Consider the following 19,654-nt stretch of genomic DNA (forward strand, 5'->3'; position numbering starts at 1 on the left):
CCCAGAGATGAAAAGGAAGCAGGTGTGCCCTCGTGTGCGGCTCCAGCAAGAGCTGGCTGATCTGTGGCAGAAGCCAGCAGGGAGCTATTTAAAGGGCTGGCCGGGACCTGGGTTTCAATAGGACAGTACCTGTAAGAAATTTTAAGTTACCTTCAACTCTGGTTAAGCCTGAAAAGAAAAGAGTTGGGGCAGCCAACCTGAGTTGGGGCAGCTCTACCTGGGTCCTTTATGCAGGAGGTTGGGAGACCATGGCTCAAGCTGGGTTAAAACGCACAGAGGGGGGCTCGCCCAGCACCCCCTGTTTACAGCTCCCTCCAGTCAAGCTTGGGGGCTGAGGATCCCCAGGGGTGCGGCATCACCCTCGCCATGCCCAGCCTGAGTGAGTGCAGCCCTGCGCAGGGCTGGAGCGCAGTAGCCCCTGGAGCAAAGTTGCAACCAGCATTCCCTGTAAGTTGAGCACTTGGGCAGCCACCCACGAGAGACTGGGGCTCCACCCAGGCAGCATGTGCAGAGCCACGCACAGTGGGCAGCCTGTGCGTCTCCTGATGGTGCAGATCTGCACATAAAATTTATTCCACACCTGGATGGGAAATATAAACACCGGTTGCACCCCAGCCCCCGGGCAGAGTCACGTTGGCCCCCCTCGGGCAATGCTGCCAGCTCGGCGTCCCGCGGCCACAGGGAATCCCTGGAGGGGCAGAGCCAGGGAGCTGCCCGGGCTGGGCGGACGCATCTCCACGAGCCCCGACTGCTCCTGCGGTTTAGCAGCTGCTGCGAGCCGGGTCAGCGCGCGCGCGGGCACGTGGCTGCAGCCGTGCGCCTCCACGGGGAGGGGGAGGGGTACCCCCTGACGTCATATCGAGGCTCCGCCCACTTCCGACCTCGTTCTGCAGGAGCCGGGGGTCAGTGCGGCGTTGGGATCAGCTGTGTACTTTGTAGCCGCCGGCGGCTGGGTAAGGGTCGAGGGGCGGCACGTGGGGCTCTGCGGCGGCGGCTCCAGCGCTGCCCTGGAGGGTCTGGGGCTTCATCCCTGGTCTCAGGAGGCCCCGAGTCTCGCTGCAGGAGCCGCCGGCTGCTGGGCTTGCAAAGAGCCAAGCGGGGCCGGCATCCGCGGGGCGCCTGGGATGTGCGTCTGGTTCCCGGCTTTCCTCCAGGGCACCAGCCTCTGTTGGCGCAGCTCCGAGCTGGGGCCTTCAGAATGATGGGGCTGATCAAGCCCGGGAGCCCGATCAGGTGCGTGTCCTGTCCAGGTCAGACGTCGGCTCAGAATCGGGGCCCTGCCACAAGGACAGTGACTTGTGTAGCTGTTGACTTGTATTTAATTGGGTTGGCTGGGCTGTCCCCCTTCCTGCTACCTCCCGCCCCAGGATAACATTGCAACAAAATAATACATGCAGATACCTTGCCCTGAGTTCCCTGCATTGTGGTACTGTCACTTGCTGCTGTAGTCATGGTGCTATGAGCCATGGTGTGCATTCATTTTTCTTACAGATCTTCCCGAGTCTGTCATTAACAGCTCTGTAAAGGGAGTAACAAACATGACTCCACTACATTTCATTTTGCATTTAAATAGTCTTCAACATGTTTTTACAACCCTGAAATAACTTTGTTAATGGAACATGAACTAGAATGATGACTGAGCACCATTCTGGCTAAAACAACATTCTGCAGAGGGCTCATGATTGAGTCTATAGGTTTTTCTAAATTCTTTTTCGGATATAGCATCATGCAGGTTATATTCCTTGTATTACAGCAGCGTCATAATAGTAGAGTTCAAAAACCGAAATGCAAGTCAAGACTGTGTTTTATTGTGTTTAATATTGCCTTATCAAGCTCTTCATTTGTAGGAGAGAGGTAGCCGTCAGTCTAACAACAAAAACCAGCAGTCATGTAGCACTTTAAAGACTAACAGACTAATTTACTAGGTGATGAGCTTTCATGGGGCAGACCCACTTCTTCAGATCCGGAGATACAACTGTCAGCCTGTGCTGGAAACGCTATATAACACAGAGGTCAAAAAAAAAAAAAACCCAAAATGATTGAAATAAAAACTGACAGTTCTTCGAGTGATTGCTCATGTGCATTCCAAACTGGGTGTGCGTTGGCGCATGCTCAGTTGCCAGAAGCTTTTTGCCCTAGCCGGTAGCCATGGGGTCAGAGCGGCGCCCCCTAGAATGGCGTTGATATGGCAACCAATACAGGCACCGCCTGCCCCTGACTCAGTTCCTTCTCGCTGCGCAGTTGGTTGCTGGAGCTCTTTATCTCTCCTAGTTTTTAGCTGGTCACCTTGTTTATAGTGTAAATAGTTGTAAATGGTTCTTAACATTGGTTGTAACAGAGAGGTACCCGTGTTAGTCTGGAGTCTAACAAAACAAAACAGCAGAAATGTAGCACTTTAAAGACTAACAAAATGATTTACTCGGTGATGAGCTTTTGTGGGACAGACCCACTTCTTCAGATCAATAGCTTTCCCAGTACAGACTGACATCTATAAGTACAGAGGTCCAAAAAAATTGCACTAAAAACTGACAAATCAAGTACATAGGAGTGAAGGAATGGGATGAGGGATAGGGGATGTTGTGTCTTGCCTGAGATAATTAGGAGCATCAAAGGAAGGGAAGCAATCCTTCCAATGCATGAGGTAATTGTTGTCCCTGTTCGTACAAAGTGTTAGTGTGTCAAATTTGAGTACGAACTCCAATTCACAACTTTCTCTATGTAATCCGTTTTTAAACTCTTTGTTCTAGGACACAAACTCTCAGGTCTTAACACAATGGCCCACTCCATTGAAGTGTTCACTGTCCAGCTTATGTGTATTGAGATTCCTGATGTCTGCTCTGTGTCCATTCGTTCTTTGGTGAAGAGTTTGCCCAGTCTGTCCAATGTACATAGTGGCGGGGCATTGTTGTCATGTAATGGCATATGTAATATTGGTCGAAGTACACAAGAATGTGCCCTTAATCTTATAACTAAAATGATTAGGTCCAGCGTTGGTATACCCAGAATAAATAAGTGGACAAAGTCGGCAGCAGGGTTTGTTGCAAGGAAAAGTTCCAGGATTAGTATGACTGTGGTGTAGCCTGTGATTGCTAGCGAGAATCTATCTTAGGTTAGGAGGTTGCCTATAGGAGAGGACAGGCCTGTCACCTAGGGCCTTCCAAAGTGTAGCATCATGATCTACAACAGGGTGCAGGTTTTTAATTATGTGGTGCAGGGGTTTGAGCTGGGAGCGATGGGTGATGACAAGTGGTGTTCTGTTATTGATCTTATTGGGCCTGTCTTGAAGTACTTGGTTTCTGGGTAGTCATCTGGCCCTGTTATTTTTACTTCTGCCTGTGGGTAATTAAGTTTTATAAATGCTTGGTAGTGGTCTTGAAGTTTTTGGTCTCTGTCAGTAGGGTCAGAGCAGGTGCAATTATATCTAAGGTCTTGACTATAAACAGTGGAGCGTGTGGTCTGTGCTGAATGGAAGCTGGAGGCATGTAGGTAAGTGTAGCAGTCAGTGGGTTTCCGGTAGAGAGTGGTGTTGATGTGGCCATCAGTGATTTGTACTGTGGTGTTCAGGAAATGCATTTCTCATGTGGAATAGTCAAGGCTGCAACTGGTGGTAAGGTGCAGGTTGTTAAAATCTCTGTGGAATTCATAGGAGCCAGTCCCCGGTGTCTCGAAAGAAAAAGGGGCTGGTCCCTGGAGAAGGTGAAACGCTGGGAGACCTCCAAGGCGTCTGCTTAGCTGCACCATGGGCTGAAACATGAGGCGCATGTGTTGATGCTGGTGGGAGGCAGGAGCCCGCACACTCCTAGACAGCCCTTGACGCCAGAGGCTTTTAGTGCAGTGCAGGGCTTACTGGAAATCACGGTGCCGGGCCCATCACTGCAGGAAGGAAATGTGCCTGCGTGTGAGGTGGTGTTCAAGGTGCCAGTATCAACACACAGTGCCACTCAGGCATCTTCTCTATCAGCACTGACGTTGTCCTTCTTGGTGCTGGACCAACTTCGACAGCCCAGGGTGCCAGCGTTGACCCCGCTTTACTTACCTTATTCAGCAACAACGGCACAGGCGCAGGTCCACCAGGGGTCAGTGCAGGAACCGGGTCCTATGGCACTTCCCTGGTCTTCCGCATCAGAATTGGCGTCAGAGTCAGATTCCTATCATGCCAGCTTGGCGCAGAGCGGGAGCACGAGGATGTCACAGCGCATTTGTCGCAGGCACCGAAATCAACACTCGGGTGCTCTCCTCAATTACATCTGCCTTGGTATGGTTTGCACCTACTTTTTAACCTCCAGACGGATTTCATACAGCTGGTGTCTTCAGGTCCTGGGCAGGCGCGAGGCCCCCAGAACTATAATTAATGAGCGTGTATTTGTTTATCATTTTTTTTTATCATTTATGTATTTATTAGTTTCCTTTTTTCTACAAAATAACTACTATGAGCTGATAAACACGTGGGCAGGCAATTTTATATTCCTGCCTCAGGCACAAAATTAGGCTGCTTCTATACCTGCCACCTCCCATTGGAGGTGACATGGTGATGAGGCAGTTCGAAGCAGGTTAATGAAATGCCAGCATGCACATTCAGCTCCTCATTAGCATAATGGCAGCTGCGCGAATTTCAAAGTGCATACTTCGAATTGCAGATTGATAGTGTAGATGGGGGCAGGTTCAAAATGAGCACCCCACTTCACCGTTCCCTTACTCCCACAAAACTAGATCAGTGTAAGGGAGTGTCAAAGTGGGGTGCTTATTTTGAAGCTGCCCCCACCTACACTGTCAATCTGCAATTCGAAATCCACGCTTCAAAAATGGCGCAGATGCCGTTATGCTAATGAGGCACTGAATATACACATTCATGCTTTATTAACCTGCTTCGAATTGACTCATTCCCATGCTACCTCTGACAGGAGCTGGAGAGTCAGAGTCACAGTATGTGCCTGTATCCAGGCACCACCATCAAAAAAAACTTGTATATTTATTATACGTTTATTTATTATATTCTGCTGGCAGGTGGCATGTGTAGAAGCAACTTTAGCTAGATGGCACTGCACTGGATATCCTTTGTACACATCAGTAAAGAGGCTGAGAGGACTGGTTTGCCGCCGCAGGATCTGCATTTTCAGTAGAAAAGTTCTGACAGAAACTTCAAGGGTTGTGAAACTTCTTGCACAAAAATAAATTTTGTCTCGGCCTGGAAAGATTGGGATTTAACCACGGTTGGAGCTGCTAGTTAGATTGTAGACTGAGGAGCAAAGAGAGGCTCTTTTGTGGTATTTAACATTTTGGGTCTATTGTTCCAGACACCTTTATTTTACAGCAAAGAAACATAGGCGGTTTCAGCCCCATCTGAATGCTGCTTTTCATCATCATCAATAAATAATCAGTATCTCCACACAGTACTATTGCAAGGTGTTACAAACACTGTATAAAAAAAGACATTGATTTCCCCTGCTACCTATGCACACTCATGTCTGGGAATGAATGGAGCAGCAGTTTAAATGCCCAGCCTTTATTTAAAGGGGTTTCAGACCATCACTACAGTGTTTGTTTCATTTCTTTATTGGCATGTTTACGTGGCAGTCTGGTGGCCTAGTCAGCCTGCTTAATGCAGGCCAAGCTGCTTGGATGGTAGAGAGCACAGAAGGTGCAGGAGCTGGAGAGGCAGAGTCACAGTATGTGCCTGTATCCAGGCTCCACCATTAAAAAATCTTGTATATTTATTAAAACCAAGTCCTGCTTAGTTCTGCTGAAGAGTCACTAGGCCCGACATTAAAGATGTGATGCCGTTTAAATATGATCGAGACATTGTAGGTTGCTTAACCCCAGGGACTCCTCACGCAGGAATCAAATCCCTTCTCTGCTGTAGCAGCCCATCTGTGGGTTACCATCCATTCCTCCAGTCCTTGGGATTTGTGGGGTCCTAACCAGTACTATTAGACTGGTGCCCTATGCCTGATGACAACCGGGAAGATGATGATTTTTTTTTTAGAGATGCAATTTTTATAACCTTCAGCAACACGCTAATGAAATATTTTAAAGCGCATTTTAAGATAAGGTCCTGGGAACTAACACTGTGTGTTCAGAAACTGACCGTATCTAGCTATGGTTGGCAAATGCCTGTTAAATGATTTCATTACTATTTAAATGGCTCTTTCACAGGTTCAGTAGTACCACTAATAGCTCTGGCAGGCTTTTTCACTAGTTTGTTAACCAGAGACTCTCAGGAGGAAGCGGAGCCACAGAACAGGGATAGGAAGAGGCTGGGGGGTGAATGTTAAAACCCAGTGATACCCCAAATTTTTGAGTAAGGACGGCTGCGTCTTTTCCCAATTCATCATGCATGTTTGAGGTCTTAAAATGCACATAGGCCACATCCAATGAACTGTCCACTTCCTGGGCCAACGTTATTAATATTCAAGGGGCATCAGGACAGTAGGGTCTGATGGTCACAGTTATCCAGGTCATCTTACCAATAAACGTTATTTTGTGGTGTTGGTATGGACTGAGAGGCGATTTCACTCTCGTGAGGTGTCCTAGAGAGCATGAGGTTGAATATCTGGTGCAGACTTTGTGAACAAGTAACCTTAACAGTCGATGGTGCTACCAGTCTTGCCCATAATCCTCTGCTGTGGGGTTTTTTTTTTCCTTTAAATGTGATTAATATAGAACAAAGACAATGCCATTTCCATCTTTTCCACCTCTCTCTTTCCTGCTGGTTAGGTTTCATCCTTTTTAGCAATTGTGGGCACCTCTTTCCAGCTTGCTTATCAATGTAGTGTATTTGACAAAATTCTCCATCATCTCCAAGCTATTGTCAGAAAGGTACCAAGCTAATTCTTACCAAAATAAGGCTGACCAAAGTTTGACAGAATATGCAGTGGAGCCCTGAGAATGAAACTGTCCTGATGGGCCTGGTCTCCCAACAGCTAGGGCAGGACCGGTTCTGTACCAGTATTCCATCTCCATGGTGACAGACCGAGATGTTGGAGCGAGAAGGTTTATTTAATTGATCCGCCCTTTGAATTTTGTAAGGTATTTGCATGGCTTATTGTGAATATAAGGAACTTTGGGGTCAGGAACACACTGGCATTTAACAAGAGCAAGTGGGTCAAAGGTATTGTCATAATCCAGCCACTGTTCAGTATTAAATAGTGTTAAACTAAGTTCAGGGGTGTGTAGAGAGAGACCTCAGCTTGCTTAGCCCCATGGCAAAGATGCCATTCTGTTTTTATCCTTGTTAAACATATGGAAAAACAGGTACAGCCTTTGAAATGTGAAGCATCCAATAAGGCTTTCATTCGAACAGCATAGATGTTTCCTTTATTTGGAGGGCATTTTTAGAAGGAAAAGCCTCCTGCTCAACAGTCTCTTAGGTGGTATTAGAGGTGGTAGCAACTGATCATGGGCCGCAACCTCTCTGACTTGATTTCTTCTCTTTTGATGTTCACAGCTCCACATTAACTGCTGATAATGGCCCACATCCTCCCTGACTGAATAGACCTTGTCAACTCTGGCCCTCCCCTTGACTGGGACTACCTCTTTAAACCCTCCTCTGAAACCCGCCCACTTCATGCATCTGATGAAGTGGGTCTTTGCCCAGAGAAGCTTATGTTCCAAAATATGTTAGTCTACAAGGTGCCACAGGACTTCTTGTTGTTTTTGAAGATACAGACTAACCTCAGCTCCCCCCTCTGATACTTGGCCTTTGAGGGGAAGGAGAAGTGCCTCGAGATGGGCTGACGCAGTTGTCTCTGCTGCCCTTTCACCCATTCCTATTTCACCCCAGGTGGTGTCTAGGATTCAGCTGGGGAGCTAGCAGAGAGGGTCTTATCTGGGCCCCTCTTGCTGGCCTCGCCCGATCAGGCCAGACAAGGAAGGATTGGGGTGGCAGGACATGGTGGGAGGCAGCTGTGAGGGAGAAGCTCACTTGGGCAGACTCTTTGTTCTTCTCTCTCTTCCCCTCCTTCCCCCAGCTCAGTTTCTCTCTTGAAGGACCCGCAGGAGGCGTGGTGGACAGAGCAGCCCAGTTCTGCATTATTTTGTCCACCAGGTAAGCCTAATATTGGGCACACCAATATTGGCTCATAAAGTTTTAGTTCCACCTCTGTCTTTACCAAGCATGATATCAATAGACATTGGTGACATGTGGTGGGCACGTGCCCCAAATGCTGTGAGTAGGAGGGGCTAAGGGCTGGCCAGTAGCTGGCAGGGGGTTTACAGGGAAGGGAGGGGCAGGCTGCCTGCAGCAGGGGTGTAGCCCCCCCAACCCCGCTGACCAGCAGTGGCAGGGCATGTGGAGCAACAGCCCCAGCTCACTGAGCTCCTTTGACCATGTTGCTTGGGAGAGCAGGAAGAGTTGGGATGGGGGCAGAGCAAGGGCGAGGAAGAGGTGGGATGGGTGAAATGGGTGAGGGCTGAGGAGAGCCGTCCTGGCCATTCCCCATGCATGGGATGGGGGTGGTTACATGGCCCATGGCCCCCACTACCTCACTTCACCGGCTGCTTTTGTTAGTAGAGTCACTGAATTATACCATTAGGGCCTTTTTGTTTACCTAATTCAAACTTTTTGTCTCCCTTTTCCTGCTTGCTGTGGCCTTTCATAGCTGAGCTCACTGTTAGGGTCCATTTGCAGGCCCAGTCCTCACAACAGCACACTGGTCTTTCAGCTGCATCAGCTGCTCCTGGAAGGAGCTCATGTAGGTGCAGGAGTTACCTTTCCTTTTTCCTGAAAAGTTGTATTTGACCCATTTTTAATTCGCTCATTTACTGCCTATGAAAGCTAAGTTTTGTCTGGATCTGGTGGTGGTTGCCCCAAACAGACAGCAGGCTGGGGTAAGGCAGGGAATGAAACCAATGAGGGGAGCAGAGAGACACCCAAACAGGCTGGTTTATTTTTGTAGAGAAATGCAATGAGTAAACACAGCATCAGCGGTGAATCCTAGAATCCTAGGGCTGGAATGGACATCTCGAGAGGTCATCGAGTTCAGCCCCTGCTTCAAGCAGGATCAACCCCAACTGAGTTATCCCAGCCAGGATGTTGTCAAGCCAGGTCTTAAAAACCTCCAGGGATGGAGAATCCACCACCTCTCTAGGCAATGGATTCCAGTGCTTCACCACCCTCCTGGTGAAATAGTTTTTCCTGATATCCAACCTACTCCCCTCCTTCTGTAACTTCAGACCATTGCTCCTTGTTCTGCTGTTTGTCACCACTGCGAGCAGAAGAACAGACTTTTCAGATGCTGCCTGGTTTGAATCTAACATACTATTAGTAACCAGGGGAAAGAAATATTATTGGCCTGAGTGTTCATTTATAAAACGGGATAATGTTCTGTACCCTCCTTTGGAAAGCAAGTGTGAGATAAAACGGGCCAGATAAGAGCTAATTATTGTATAGTCTACCTTCCTGGAAGTGCCCTCCTCATTGCTTAAATAATCTGTGGGCTGCTGGCACCCTCAAGCAGTTTTTCCTACCTTTGCTTTTGGTGGTTTGCTGCTGCGTTACCACCTTGACGCACCTTACACTTTCATGCTGCTTTGGAGAATGACCAGCCCTGGGTGCCTGGTAGAGCAAGCTGTCTTTTCAGTGTCTGGAGACTGAGGGCCGCCTGATGCCTAATCTCTCCCACCTGCTTCTGTCTCTTGCAGGAAATCCCTTTTGAATCCTAGGAAAGAGCTCTTTTTGTGTGTGTGCCTGTCTTGCTGTGGGGGCTCATAGCAGAGGCGTGGGAGAACACTGCCTGTCGCACACCCACCATGTGTGCAGAGAGCTCTTTGTCACCTGGGGCTTAGGCTGCAGCAGCTCAGTCTTCAGGGGCCTGATTTATCCAAGAAACATGAATAAATGTAGGTTGGGGAGTAGGGAGGGTACATGCCAGCTTGGAGCCTATGCACCTTGCTGGTTTCCCTTTTCCACACTGTGCCTCTGTGACGGAAATGGAGAAGCATTGCAGGGACGTTTCAAAACCCTTTCCTTGCCGTCATGTTCTGGGGATCTCTGAAAGGCTGCAGTTAACTTCTGTGTGCTCAGAATTGGGCTGGTCCAGTGCTGAAGAGAGTAGCTGAAAGCATCCCGTGATGCTACCTGTAGCCTAGAAATAATTCTAGGCCTTAACAATTGAGACCACGGGCTCAGCCTGAAAAGCAGGATCAAACTCAGGCCTGCCTGAAGCCATATTCTACAGCTGTGGGCACCCATGCTGCCAGCACCACGGGATAGCCTGATGGGGGAGGGAATTGGCCTCTGGGAGAACCGGAGCTCACACACGAAACAAAAGCACGGTGCGCCACAGCGCTCATTCCCCCTCTGCTGTTTCGTACAGGTCACTAATGCTCTTGTGCTGTTCTTTTCCTTGTCCCAGGGAGAGCTAACATGGACGCTTTCACCTTGAGCTAGGAGTTTCTCTGCCGCCGACTGCCATCTGCCTGCCTCACCCCAGGGTCAGATGAAGATGAGAGCCTGGAAGGCTGTGGCAAGCACAGTAGCGTTCACCTGTGTGGACGTATTGGTGACCACACTGCTGTACCAGCACAGCCATAGTGGACGGGACATTGTCCAGGATCTGAAAAACTTCAATGTCTTTAATTCAGTGTTGGATATGTGGGGGGCGTGTCTGTACAGGAGCTGCTTGCTGCTTGGCGCTGCCATTGGGGTTGCCAAGAACTCGGCCTATGGCCCCAGGCGTCTGAGAGCATCCCGGACCTTCATCACCTTGGTCTGCCTGGTCATGGGGATTTATGCCCTGGTCAAGCTGCTGCTCTACTCAGAGGTCAGGAAAACCATTAAGGACCCCTGGTTTTGGAGTATGTTTGCATGGACGTATGCGTCGCTAGCTGCAGCTTTCTGCCTGTGGCAGCTGCTGTCTTCTGTGACATCTTCCAGGGAGCCCTTGGGGGTCAGCTCACAGTCCAGAACAGAAGCAGAAGAGGGGTGCGACTCCCCTGTTACTGTGCAGGAAATGAGGGAAGAGGCGTCAGGAGCCACTATCCATAAGCTGCTGCTTTATACCAAACCAGATGCGCTCTTCCTCGGCATAGCCACTTTCTTCCTCCTGGTCGCTGCTTTGGGTGAGTGAACAGACTTTCAAGGGACATTGCCAAGATCCAATTCCTTGTTTTCTATTCATATCTGTTCTATAAAAACCCCATCTGTGCACCCTGATGAAATCTAAGTAGTGGCCTTAAACAAGCTCTTAATCTTTGTCTCACACCTAGATTATCAAGGCTGCAAACACTTTCAAAGAGCTTCCTCATCCCAGAAACCAGTTAAACTCCACTGCTAATATTTGCTTTACCCAATAGCTCAGTGTTTCAAACCTTGCCCTGTGTTCTAATACACCTTCTCTTATGCTTCTCCCATGCAGGAGAAACATTCCTTCCCTATTACACTGGCTTGGCAATTGACGGAATAGTCATCCAAAAAAGCATGGATCATTTTTCCAAAGCAGTGGTGATTATGTCGCTTCTTGCTGTAGGAAGGTAACCACAATAGATTTATAACTGAGACAAAATTAATCAGATGTTTATTGTGTTGCAGTTTAAACCTTCTCCCATTGTATTGTCGTGTACCGGCTAGCCTTGATATGAGCCACTGACTTCCGCTTGATGGAACTGGAACTGCTCAGCTATGTGTTGTAGGTGCTAAGCCGCTATCGGCCTTCTGTAGCTCAGGGGACAGGGCTGTGTCTTTGTGGACTAAGATGTAGATTTGATTCCTGCTCTTGTTGCACCCTCCTGAGCGCCCACAGTGTGGCAGCAGAATGTCAGCGGTGAGGCCTTAGATGGCCGTGACTTCGCTACAATATTTACAGACTCCAAAGGGAAAAGGGAAAGAAGCATTTTAAAACTAAGTCACGTTGGTTCTTTCCAACATCCTTGCTGAGGACAGGGAGATTCAGAGACAAGGTTTTGGCCCATCCCGGGGTCTTCCGTGGTGTTATATGCAGTCTGCAGAGGCTCTAGATGTCATGGCAGCTGGTAGGTTCGTTTTGGTTAACTCGCCTTTGTGGCCCTAAGTCCCTGGAGTTCAGAGTGAATGAGCCCTGGGCAAAATAGCCCCATGCATCTTGCTTGCCCAGAGAAATGATGTGGAGTTTTTTACATTTCCATCTGAAACTGTGAAACGGATCAGGACTCAACTGGAAGGGTTTTAGTTTAGTTTTTTTGTTTTTTTTTTTATGTTGCTTGAGATTAGTTTGTACCAGAGCCGGGTTAAAGCGGCCTGATTCTGGCTTTCTCTTGTTCCTACTGACGCAGTGGTGTTCTCTAAAACAGGATGCGTGGTGTTAATAGTACGCCATGGAAGCGTTCTTTCATAGCAGTCGCACGTACTCTGCTGCAGAGTTGGCCTTCCTGCTTTTGCACTCCTTTGTCACTTTTTCCAATCTGCAAAGTGGGACTCGTTTAATCTATCTCGGGCGGAGCGTGTAGTCTGGCTAAATTTGTTATCTGAGCAGCTCTTTGAGGTCCTGGGATGACAGGCAGGATGGATACAAAGTATTATCATGGGCCCCAATTTCCAGACGTCTGTCTTGGATGTGGTGGGGTTTGTGTGATCTGCTGAGGAGTGGGTTTTGTGCACATTGTTACATAACGTCTCTTATCTGCAATTAGCTCATTTGCCGCAGGTGTCCGGGGTGGCATTTTTACCCTCATTTTTGCCAGGCTGAATATTCGACTCCGCAACTGCCTCTTTAGGTCGCTGGTCGCTCAGGAGACAAGTTTCTTCGATGAGAATCGTACAGGTTGGTTCCTCTCCATCCAGGAGAGCAGTCTCTCTTTCAGCAGTCCAGCCTAATCCTCGGAGGATGATAATCTCTGGGAGGCAAGTGTGCTTGGGACTCCCTTTGTTTTTCAGCCTGAGGCTGGAGCTATATTTTGCAGCAGGCAAACCTTCTCCTTACCCCTGTACCCAGCAATCTGCCCTGTTTTGTGGTGTGTGACGGTGATTCAATCTCAGTGACCCATTTGGTACTTGGGCCCTGCTAAGTGAGATTGTAGTGGTAAATTCTGTGCTGGTTTCACTTTGAGACCGGCCAAACTTGCTTTTGTGCTATCCACCAAGCTTCCAGTCCCACCTGTCATGGGCTGGATTTGAACAGGGAGGCTAGTTGTGAAAGGTTCTATGATCCTTCAGCAGAGGTTGCATCCCCGAGCACTGATCTAGGCACGTTTCATTCTCAGTTCCTCATGGCCAGCATTCCCTGTAAACTGAGTGCCTGGACGGCTACCCAGGAGAGATGCAGGTGCCACCCATCTGATTAGCAAAGCGCCCGCAGCTGGCAGTATGTATTCCTGTAGGTGGTGCGCATCTGCCCACGGATGGAAAAAATTAGAGGGAACCTTGCTCGTGACCCTCCCATTCTGGTCACGACACGTGCGGCCACCAGCTGACCGTGCTGGTCTGGAGTTGGGGGCTGTGATTCCTGAAGCACTGATGGATTGGCGCTTTCTCCCTCTCCCTTTGCCTGCCGCACAGGGGACATCATCTCTCGGCTGACCTCGGACACAACCATTGTGAGTGATCTGGTTTCCCAGAACATTAACATCTTCCTGCGCAACGTGGTGAAGGCCACAGGCGTAATTGTCTTCATGTTCAGCCTATCCTGGCAGCTCTCTCTGGTGACCTTCATGGGCTCCCCCATCATCATGATGGTGTCTGACCTCTATGGCAAGTATTACAAGGTAGGCAGATGGCTTGGGTCTTTAATTTATGCCGAGTCCCTCTGCCTGCTCCACACAGCAGGACTCTGCTATGGGCTCAGTGACCTCTAGGAGCAAGACTGGCTTTGGGACTTGGGTGCAATCTAGCTGGTGGTTGTCGTCTTACTCTCCCGCCTCTGCTGTAGGCATGGATGGTGGGGGGGGGTGAGCAGTGAGTGACCTGTCTCCCCGCCTGTCCTCCTGCCAGGGGAAGAGCTCATGCCAACCTCTGGGGGCAGCACAGGACCCCACACGCTCCCTTGCTTTGCTTGTGCCGAAAACCAGCTTGGTTCTGAGGAGTCAGGGTGGCTGCACGGGGTTCAGGGAAGGATGCCGGATACGTCAGGGGTGCTGCAGGGTGCAGTCACTGCTATGGTACTGCCCCCTGCTGGACGTCCATAGAGAATGTTGGCTGCAGCACTTGAGCACCCAAAATCATAGTCTAGAACGGTGACCCCCGCGTCTTGCGAGCCTCATGTGGCTCTCTGCCATGTGGCCTACAGCTCTCCAAGGTTCCCTCCTGGAGAGCTGTGAATTGTTGATTCACAGCAGCCCTGAAGGGAGCATGGCTGGATTAAGACGGGGGCTTTGGGGTTGCAGCCCAGGGTTCCAGGCTAAGAAGGGCGCTACAAAAGGATTGCTGGGCTGCCAAAAGTCCGGATCTTTTTGTGGCCCTCCCAACCCTGCCTGGGGGGCTTGTCTGCAGCCACTAGACCCCCTATGTTAATCCACCTGGCTAGGAGAAGGCGCATATCTGCGCATGCAGTGATGCACATAAAATGTATTCTGCCCACAGAATACATGGAAGAAAAGAAAGGGAACCTTGCTCATGACCATCCCACTTGGTTCACGGCACATGCGGCCAAGAGCAGACTGTGCTGGTATGGAATCTCCCTGCCCCTTTCCCCTCCACCCTCTGGCACCCCTCACTGGGCTGGGCCTGCACAGTGATAAGGGGAAGCTCCAGTGTTCTGTCCAAGTGCTTCCGTCGCTTGCAGGCACCACTCCCTCGACTCCCACTGTGGCCAATCTGAGCTGCGGGGGTGGTGCTACGGGCAAGGCCAGCACATCGAGGCACTGGCTCATTTCGCCGCTGCCGTCCCCCCACCCCATCTCCAGGCTGGTCGCTTCCAGGAGTGGCAGGGGGCCAGGACAGGCAAGACACCTGCATCAGCCCCACTGTGCCACCAAGTGGGAGCTGCCCACAGTGAACACCACAGCCCTCTGCGTCAGCAGCGAGTGCCCTCCAATACCCTTACCCCAACCCCCTCGCCTCCTCCTGCACCCCAACCCCCTCGCCCCCAGACCAGAGCCCTCGTCTCCTCCTGCACCCCAATGCTCATCCCCAGCTTGGCGCCCCCTCGTGCAGTAAGTAAGTTAGCTACGTTCTGGTTTTGTTGTATTGCACATTTATTTGGAAATGTTCCGGATATTTGGTTAAATTATATTGAGTATTGTGTGTGTGTTGGGTGGGGTGATGCACAGGTTGGGGTGACGACTGATTGAGGGATGGGGGTTGGTGGTACTGGTCATGTAACTGACCCCCCCATGTGACTCCTTCCCACACTATATCTAGCATATGGGAAGGCTCGGGAACCACCCCCCTGTGCCCAGGCCCTGCTCCCTCCATGCCACCATTTTCCCCAAATGCCCTCCCCACAGTGTGGCGGCCTAGGGAACTAGAGGTCCCATGGGTCTGGTGCCGGCAGCAGGGAAGCAGACCCCTGGATTCACCAGCAGGGGGCAGCAAAGCAACATGGCCTTAAGTTGGTTTTGTGTGTCCCTCCCCTCCACCCCCCACCGCTTTGGGCCATGTCACTCTGCTTCTCCCTGGTGAGTGTGGGGGCCGTCCTGCCTCTGCCCCTCAGCAGAGTGGTTAGGGCTGTGCCGCGTTGCTTTCTCTAGCCTGCGGGCGGGGGATGCCCCTCCCTACCCATGCCCAGCCCCTTGGCTCTGCTGCCCACGGTGCCAGGCGAGGTGGGACATGAGCCCCCTGAGTTGTCCCTGGGCAGAACATCCTGTGGTCACGTGGCTGCTTTCGGTAATGGTGGCTGCAGATGTGGCCCCCGCGTCGCATGCTGTGTGAAGCCCTGGCCTAGAAAACGGCGGCGTGCAAAGTTCGTGGGGAGAACTTGCTGAGGAGCCGGTCGCACTGCCAGCTGTCCATGGCCCAGCCCCATCCTCTGCCCCCTTCATCTCCTCTTCACTTCATCTGGAGTGGCCAGCAGGGGGACAGCTGACATGGGGGTACCGGCCATGTGACACCCTCCACCCATGACTCTTGCCCATACCACTCCTCGTCCGGGGAGGGCAGGACAAGCCGCCTCTGCCCCAGGTCCTGCCCTTTCCTGCCCCTGTTCTGCTCCCACCCCACCTCTGCCCCCAACGCCCCTCCCCTGAGCGACATGGTCTGGGACACTAGCGGGAACAGGGGGTTGGTGCTGCCAGCAGGGGCTCAGGCTCCCCCTCACTCACCGGCAGTGGGGGGGCAGGGCAGAGCTACCCAGCCCTAGCTTGCTCTGGTCCCTCGGCTCCTGGCTGCCTGTCGCTCTGCTTCTTCCCGTCCCAGCTGGTGAACGTGGGGAAGAGAGAGCCTGACGCCTGCTGCAGGTACCTGGGCCCCCTGCTTGTCCCAAGGGCCGCCCAGAGGCTTTGGCCCCTTGCCCCTCCCATTCACAGTGTTTGGGGCAGTATTATTTGAGGCGAGGGACAATGTGCCCTCTCATGCCCCCTCCCTGCCCTGCATCACCCCTGCTGGCCAGTAATCACTGCTGCAGCTCCCCAGGATGGGGAGTGTAAACATACCGGAGGGGTCATCCTTCATTTGCTGCTGACGCAGCAAGAGTGGGCTAGAACCAGCGGCGAATACAAATCCCTGCAAGGAAGTTTGCTGTTTGCAGCCCCCGATCCATCAGGCTAATTCTGGCCCTTCCTTGTCCACCTCTGCCTGGATGAGTTACTTCCCCAAGCTGGATCCTGCTGCTTCTCCCAGGCACACCTGTTCTTCCCAGACTCCGAATCTGACCTGTGAGGCTTTCTGTGTTCCAGCGGACATGCTGGCTGAACGGGCTGTTGGTTTCCCTTCATAAGACTAAACAAACCGATGTTTGCTCAGTAGTCAGAAGACCTTCTGTCTTGCTGTTGGATTTCTCTCTTGGCCGCTGGAATGGAATTACTGGCTCTCTCTGGCAGCACGCTCATGGGGCGAGGCAAGGAATATGTTCTTTACAGGGAGGGGTGGGTGTGTCTAATTCATTCTCCACCCAGGTGTCTGTGTGCATTTGTGCAATATGCAGTATTATGTGATTGTCACTTTCCTCTATTCCTGTCCCTTTTTAATCCCAATGGGAGCCCTGTTAGTCTGTGGAAACAGTGGGCTTTTCGAAACTAGCCAGGACAAAACAAAGAAAACATACTGCAGGGAGGAATCCCACCCTGGTCACCGAGAGAGAGTTGGGATGAGCTAATACGGGGTGAGCAAACTTTTTATGTCAGGCCCCACTTTTAATTTCTGCAATGAGCAGTCCCCCCTTCTCCCGAGAGCAATTTCAGTTATGTTTATATATTAAAAAAAACAAACAAACTTGTGGCATGTATAAGAAAAGAAGTCTGTAGAATGTGACACCCTTATTAATGGGGTCTATAAATGTGCATACACTGAGACAAAAACAGTATCATACTTCAACTTTTGTAATGAGCCTGACACCCAGCAGCTGATTGTGCTGCACCCCTGGTGAAATTTCATGCCCTGTTGAGAGGCCCGCCCCCCACTTTGTTCACCCTGATCTAATAGATCTCCTCCCCTGAGTCTACACTTCTGCCAGCACCATTGCCAGACCCTGTCATACCGGTTAGGGTGTACGTGCACCTGGCTGAGTCTCATGGTTCAGAAGCACTGCTCTCTCCGACTGCTGGGCTAGAGTCCTCTCCGAAGAGAGATGCCTGCTCCTTCCTGGGGTGGAGCACTGAATCCGTACTGTCCACAGGATACGTATTGTGCTGGGAGAGGTTTCTTGCTCTGTGTCCATGCTGTGGGGCAAATCCTGGCTGAGTGCATAATGCCACCCGCGTGACACACGCATGTGCCTGGATTCTGGACAGCTGTGGCTTTCCATATGGATTCTCCACCCTCTCACCAAGATGATTTTCGCTGAGGGGTTGTAACTGGCTGGGGAGGGGGAGTTTCCATATTGCCGTTGCCTGTTCAGAGTGCGCCCCCAATCCAAGGCGCTGACCTGGAGAACTCCTTTGTGGCTTTTGTCACAGACACCTGCTGGATTCCCAATGAACTGAGCGACCCCCAGCAGTCCAAAGACTTGTGTTTGTTTCCTGGCTTTGCCACAGGCTTCCTGTATGGCCTTGGGCAAGTCCCTTTGTCTCCGTGCTTCAGTTTCTCATCTGTAATATGGGGATAAAAGCGCCTCCTGTTGCCTCCTTTATGGTCTGTCTTCTCTATTTACACTGTAAACTCTTTGGTCTTTCGCACGTGTGCAGACAGTGACCAGCACAATGGGCCCGGATGTTGGCTTTGGCCTCTGAGGACTAGCATTGTACACAAATAATCATTGTGACTGGCCCAGAGCTACCAAAGGAGTCTGTCAGACCCAATGTTAGGACATTGGTTCTCAGTCCTTCTCACACCACGCCTCTGCAGGCAGGGCCATCCGGGACAGCAAGTCAGAGAGGGTCGGCTCCTACCTGTACACATATGGGAGCTGACCTGCTCCTGCTGTCCCGGTGATGTCCCAGATTGTGGCGACACGGGCACTGGAGTTGGGGAGCAGGGGACGGTTACCTGATTGCCACCACAGGCCACCTGAGCCCAGCCCTTCTCTTTGTTCACCGCAGAAGCTCTCCAAGGAGGTCCAGAGCGCTTTGGCGAAGGCCAACAACACCGCGGAAGAAACCATTTCGGCCATGAAAACGGTCCGCAGTTTTGCAAGTGAGGACATGGAAGCGAATGTCTATTGGGAGAAACTGCAGCAGGTGTACACGCTGAACAAAAAGGAGGCCTGGGCCTATATGTTCTACGTGTGGTCGAGCGGGGTACGTGACCTGCTGTTGTTGGGGTGCTGGGAGAGCTGGAAGGGGTGAGAGTCTGATATTGCTCATTCTCTGCCAGAGATGTCTCGTCCGTAGGATGAACTGGGGCAGACACCCCAAGCCCTGCACTTTTGGGGGTCCCATGGCAGCTGCCCCAGCCATCCTGAGCATGGCCGGGGGTGGGAGAGTTTCCACCGTGGCTGTGGAAAAGCGGGGCTCAGCGAGCTGGGAGGGTGCGGGGCAGCGGGGAGGAACAGGCTGCTCCTCACGCCACTCACATGGTGAGTGCAGGTGGAGGAGGGGTGAGAGGAGGCACAGTAGGCCAGGGAGAGGATAAGGGGCAGGGTGGGGGCGGAGTGAGGGAGGGGCACGGGTCTTGTCCTGGCCCCCACACCTGAGGTACTGTGACGGGGTGCCCCAGGCCATGCTCCTTCCCTGCCCCCAGGGCAGCCCTGTTCTCTGCTGTATACGCGTTGTAGTATATTGCACTAAAAGACTGGGGGTGTGCTGGGTGGGGTGTTTTAACAAAACAGACAGAATTTAAAGCCTGCTAACAGCCCCCTGGACTTTATTTTAACTCTCCAAACAAAGACACATGTCTGTTAAGGATTTTAAATAGTGTCACCCAAGAGGCAAGGTCCTGCAGTAAGCAGCCCTATAATTAATCTCAGTCGAAACCCTGCGTGTACACGTTACCACACCACACGCTTGAGCCAGCTCGTTAGAGGTAGCCCAAGCTGCAAAACAGTTTTTGTGGGATTTAATCTTCTGCTCAAAAACTGACAAAGCCACCTTCAGTGTACAGTAAAAGCTGTGTTACCCAGCCCTCTCCCAATGGACAGCTCTTTAAATTGAGGTTCCTAACCTTCAAAGAAAGTCTGGTTTGAAATCTAGTTGGCATGGGGCCAACAGGCTCCCC

At 51.1% G+C, this 19,654-nt stretch overlaps 1 protein-coding gene across 3 annotated transcripts in view; it reads left to right on the plus strand.

The window, feature by feature from the left end:
- Nucleotides 1–876: 876 nt before the first annotated feature.
- The window catches only part of ABCB9 (ATP binding cassette subfamily B member 9), a 41,812-nt gene continuing 23,034 nt past the window's right edge, over nucleotides 877–19,654 (plus strand). The window contains exons 1-6 of one of the 3 annotated variants that reach the window (XM_075012498.1): nucleotides 877–953; nucleotides 10,353–11,058; nucleotides 11,355–11,469; nucleotides 12,604–12,734; nucleotides 13,469–13,674; nucleotides 18,541–18,738. In XM_075012498.1, coding sequence (XP_074868599.1) covers nucleotides 10,437–11,058; nucleotides 11,355–11,469; nucleotides 12,604–12,734; nucleotides 13,469–13,674; nucleotides 18,541–18,738 — 1,272 coding nt within the window. In that variant the 5' untranslated portion in view covers nucleotides 877–953; nucleotides 10,353–10,436. Of the gene's footprint in view, nucleotides 954–1,109; nucleotides 1,234–10,352; nucleotides 11,059–11,354; nucleotides 11,470–12,603; nucleotides 12,735–13,468; nucleotides 13,675–18,540; nucleotides 18,739–19,654 lie in introns of those variants that run through there. The other 2 variants (XM_075012499.1, XM_075012500.1) reach the window with 2 other exon arrangements.

Source organism: Carettochelys insculpta, chromosome 18 (assembly GCF_033958435.1).
Source record: "Carettochelys insculpta isolate YL-2023 chromosome 18, ASM3395843v1, whole genome shotgun sequence".
Classification (NCBI taxonomy): domain Eukaryota; kingdom Metazoa; phylum Chordata; order Testudines; family Carettochelyidae; genus Carettochelys; species Carettochelys insculpta.